A 4,220-nucleotide genomic window follows, 5' to 3' on the forward strand; every position below is an offset into this window, starting at 1 on the left:
GCTATCTTTGAAAAAAAGAAGTTTATGCAAAACTGACTTATTTCAGCAGAGATACATATGAAAGTATGCAGGTGTACTCACCTATGATCGCTACTGTACAATACTTTTCAATACGATATAAACTTTGGCTTGAAATTGTCCAACTTTGAGAGAATGTCATGACTTTAGGAATTCATTCAATGTAAATTGGTGGGTCTCATCTAATGCACACTTGTGGGAGCTAGTTACAGTAAGCAAATAGGGGGACGACCATATGTAGACCTCTAAATGTTCGACGGACCTCTTCTTATTGATCCTTATGGGTTGCCACGTCATCTAGAGACAGGACAGAAATTGGCCTGTGAGATCATCTACCTAATACAGTAAGCAAACAGGTTACACCTAAAGATTGGCTGGCCTCTGAGTGTGTGTTTAGACGACGTGGAATTCTATGAGAATGAAGATAATCGTAACATTCCCAGAGGCCCCACTCAGTTCAAAGGCCAACAGAGAAAAGATGTTCGAGACCTTCTCAATAGCCCAGTCATGTACGTTAGCACAGTAAGCAAATGGGTTGAGACCACAGTTGGCCTAAATCTTTATTATTGATTCTTGTTGGATGCCACGTCGTCTACACACACACACACTCAACGGCCTACCAACCTAATGAACATCTCGTTTTTTTCTCATTTTGCTGTCGCGGTTTGTCGCGGAGCCCCTATGTTCAATGTTGCTTAGCCGTTCATATCTTCTTCCTCTCTCGCTTATTTTTCATAATCTCGTCGTATTAATTCGTTTTCTTTTCAGGTACATCAAAAACTAATCAGAATGTGTGACGACGAGGTTGCCGCTCTTGTTGTAGACAATGGATCCGGAATGTGCAAGGCCGGATTCGCCGGAGACGACGCTCCACGCGCCGTGATCCCATCCATGGTCGGAAGACCAGACCATCAAGGAGTCATGGTCGAAATGGGACAGAAGGACTCGTACGTCGGAGATGAGGCTCAATCCAAGAGAGGTAATGATTTCAGAACGCTATGGACTTGATTTAATTCCCTAATTTCAGGTATCCTTACCCTCAAGTGCCCAATTGAGCACGGAATCGTCACCAACTGGGATGATATGGAGAAGATCTGGCATCACACTTTCTACAACGAGCTCCGTGTTGCCCCAGAAGAGCACCCAGTCCTCCTCACTGAGGCCCCATTCAATCCAGAGGCCAACAGAGAAAAGATGACCCAAATCATGTTCGAGACCTTCAACACCCCAGCCATGTACGTCGCCGTCCAAGCCGCTCTCTCTCTCTACGCTTCCGGACGTACCACCGGAGTCGTTCTCGACTCTGGAGATGGTGTCACCCACACTGTCCCAATCTACGAAGGATATGTAATCCCACACGCCATCCTCCGTCTCGACTTGGCCGGACGGGATCTTACTGATTACCTCATGAAGATCCTCACTGAGCGCGGTTACTCTTTCACCACCGCCGCTGAGCGTGAGATCGTCCGTGATATCAAGGAGAAGCTCTGCTACGTCGCCCTCGACTTCGAGCAGGAGATGGCCACCGCCGCTTCCTCATCTTCACTCGAGAAGTCCTACGAACTTCCTGACGGACAGGTCATCACTGTCGGAAACGAGCGTTTCCGTTGCCCAGAGGCTCTCTTCCAGGTAAATAAATCAATAATTCAAAGATATCATTCAATCCCAATCATTTTTAGCCATCCTTCTTGGGAATGAAGTCTGCCGGAGTCCACGAGACTGTGTACAACTCCATCATGAAGTCCGACTTAGACACCCGTAAGGACTTGTACGCCAACACCCTTCTCTCCGGAGGAACCACCATGTACCTAGGAATAGCTGATCGCATGCAAAAGGAGATCACCGCTCTTGCCCCATCGTATGTTTCTATAACTCCTTGTCTCTTTAAATTCTAATTTCCATCTCTTTTCAGCACCATGAAGATCGGGATCAACGCACCACCAGAGCGCAAGTACTCCGTCTGGATAGGAGGATCCATGCTTGCTTCCCTGTCCTACTTCCAACAGATGTGCATCTCCAAGCAAGAGTACGACGAGTCCGGCCCATCCATCGTCCACCGCATGTGCTTCTAAGCGCTCAAATTCTTCCCAAACTTGCTGCTCATACAAGTTCAAAATCCCCATCACCACCAGCTTTCTTGTCTTGTTATTGCAATCATTGCTTAACAAGAGAAATCCCCTACTTTTCTTAATATATTTAAAAAACGGCCCTTTTTGTCTATCATTTTTTCTGTTCCTTTGTGGGTGCGAATAAAAATTTATAAATTGAAATCCCTTAATTTGATGTTCTAATTCTAATTATTCAGAATCTTCTCATGCATCTTCTACGATTTCCAAATCTCGTTCAAGAAAAAAATATTTGAAAGTCTTGAATTAGACGAACTTCTGGTTCTATCCTTCTGCTCAAATCGAACCAAATATTTGATTCAATGTCTCCAAAAAAATCGATTTAGAAAAATTGAAACATTCTCGTACACCTTCGATTTTAATTATTTTTCTGTTTGTACTTAACCCTATTATTCTAAACAAGGTTGTAGACTGTGGTTCGACATGAGAAAAAAAGTGAAACCAACGCAACTGTTTGGAATGGGAAGAATGCTTTCAATTCGGTAGGTCAATTAATTATTAGTAATTGCCGTCTAGCTCAACTAATTATGTTTTTTTTTTCAGTCGAAGGAAGAACTCTCAATATTTATGCACAAAATATGCATACGAGAGCAGTCAGAAACAGGCAACAGTCGCTATAGCAGTTCATTCCTTAATTGTACCAATTCTTCGGATCCCATGTCGTCTATCAAGTTTTCTCTTCTTTTTCCAGACTGCTACCAAGTCTCAAGAATATCAATAGATCTTGTTGCGGAATTAATAAGTTATTAACTCGCAACTTGAGTTATGACTCCTGAGCCGCTAGTCTCAAAGCAGATTCACTATAATCTGCAAAAGAAATGAATAAAATGAGCTTCAACAACTGCTTGACACGTGACCCGTGACCTTCCACTACCATCACTATTCTGCACGTGCCTGGACCCAACCTGGTGACCTTACGATAAGGATTTACCCTACATTTCTGTGCATATAAGGAAGAGGAAATCGTCAGAATGTCGTCGTCTCTCAATCAATTTCACTCTCGGCGTTCGACTGTCAATCGAAGAGGAACTTGTGGCACCGTGGTTTGGAAGGGTCTTGGTGGCGACGGCCTGCGGATGGAATGGTCAAATCTGGATGACACATGCCCGCCTGTGACAAGCAATCGGTTGGAGATGCCTCGATCTCGGACGCCCATGGAACTCTCCACTGACATGTTAATAAAGTTGTTGTTGCTCTCCTCCCTTTTGTTCCATCTCGCACTATAAAAGTGACATGGGCTCACCGTCCCACTTGCGTGTCACGACAGATCTCGAATCTGTGTTCCGAAGAGTTGGAGGCATGTTTCACCGCTTCTCCAAACCAGGAATACATTGAAATTGACGGGCATTTCAATGATGGAATTCCAAGTACGAACTCTGTGATTTACGGAACAAAATGCTTAAGAATCTATTCTTATAGTGGTTCGGGAGATCAGTTTCTACTTGGTTTCAAAAGAAAATCTCTTCACTTCTGGGACAGAACTATCGACGAATCAACTGTGATTCGATTTTTGAACGAATGGAAGACTAACCAAGGGTTTCAAAATTTAGAAACAGTGGATTTTTTCATTCATCACAATAACTTTGATACCGACGAAATACTCGAAAGTGTTGGTTTGCAACAATTCGACTCGCCAAAACAGTTCAGTTGGGATCAAAAGTTTGTTCACATTTTATTAACGGAATATATATATTTTTAATTACAGAAGGTTTGACAGAGCGGAGAGCTTACGCACGTTCAAAAACGTTGTCTGGAATTCGGAGGAGAACTCACATGTTTGTGAATAAGCTGTATTTAATGGCAGATTGTTTGAAACATTCCTAATATAAAACTACTCAAACTTTTAATGTTTATTTATTCTTCCAATAAAGTTGTTTTCTTCTGGTTTTCTCGTTTTTTTAGTGAATGTCTGGGAAAAACTGAGAAGTTTCATATGACGGATCACGTTTTCTTTTCACTGACTAGGAAATGATCCAGAAGTATTTTAGAGATCTGGGTCAAATTATATATTGATGAAAAGCTGAAAACATGCTTTTTTTGAATATGCATTCAAATTTTGCAGAACTATTTCATGAA

General features: G+C 42.4%; 1 protein-coding gene across 1 annotated transcript; it reads left to right on the plus strand.

Moving 5' to 3' along the window:
• Window positions 1–267: 267 nt before the first annotated feature.
• GCK72_022950 (uncharacterized protein) lies at window positions 268–2,090 on the plus strand (the record flags this gene model as incomplete). Its single annotated transcript, XM_053735146.1, has 6 exons — window positions 268–340; window positions 416–540; window positions 787–997; window positions 1,046–1,647; window positions 1,698–1,876; window positions 1,931–2,090. 6 exons carry the CDS (start codon window positions 268–270, stop codon window positions 2,088–2,090), a joined length of 1,350 nt encoding a protein of 449 aa, XP_053578712.1.
• Between the last annotated feature and the right edge of the window lie 2,130 nt (window positions 2,091–4,220).

The sequence above is a fragment of the Caenorhabditis remanei genome, chromosome X, assembly GCF_010183535.1.
Source record: "Caenorhabditis remanei strain PX506 chromosome X, whole genome shotgun sequence".
In the NCBI taxonomy this organism is placed as follows: Eukaryota; Metazoa; Nematoda; class Chromadorea; order Rhabditida; family Rhabditidae; genus Caenorhabditis; species Caenorhabditis remanei.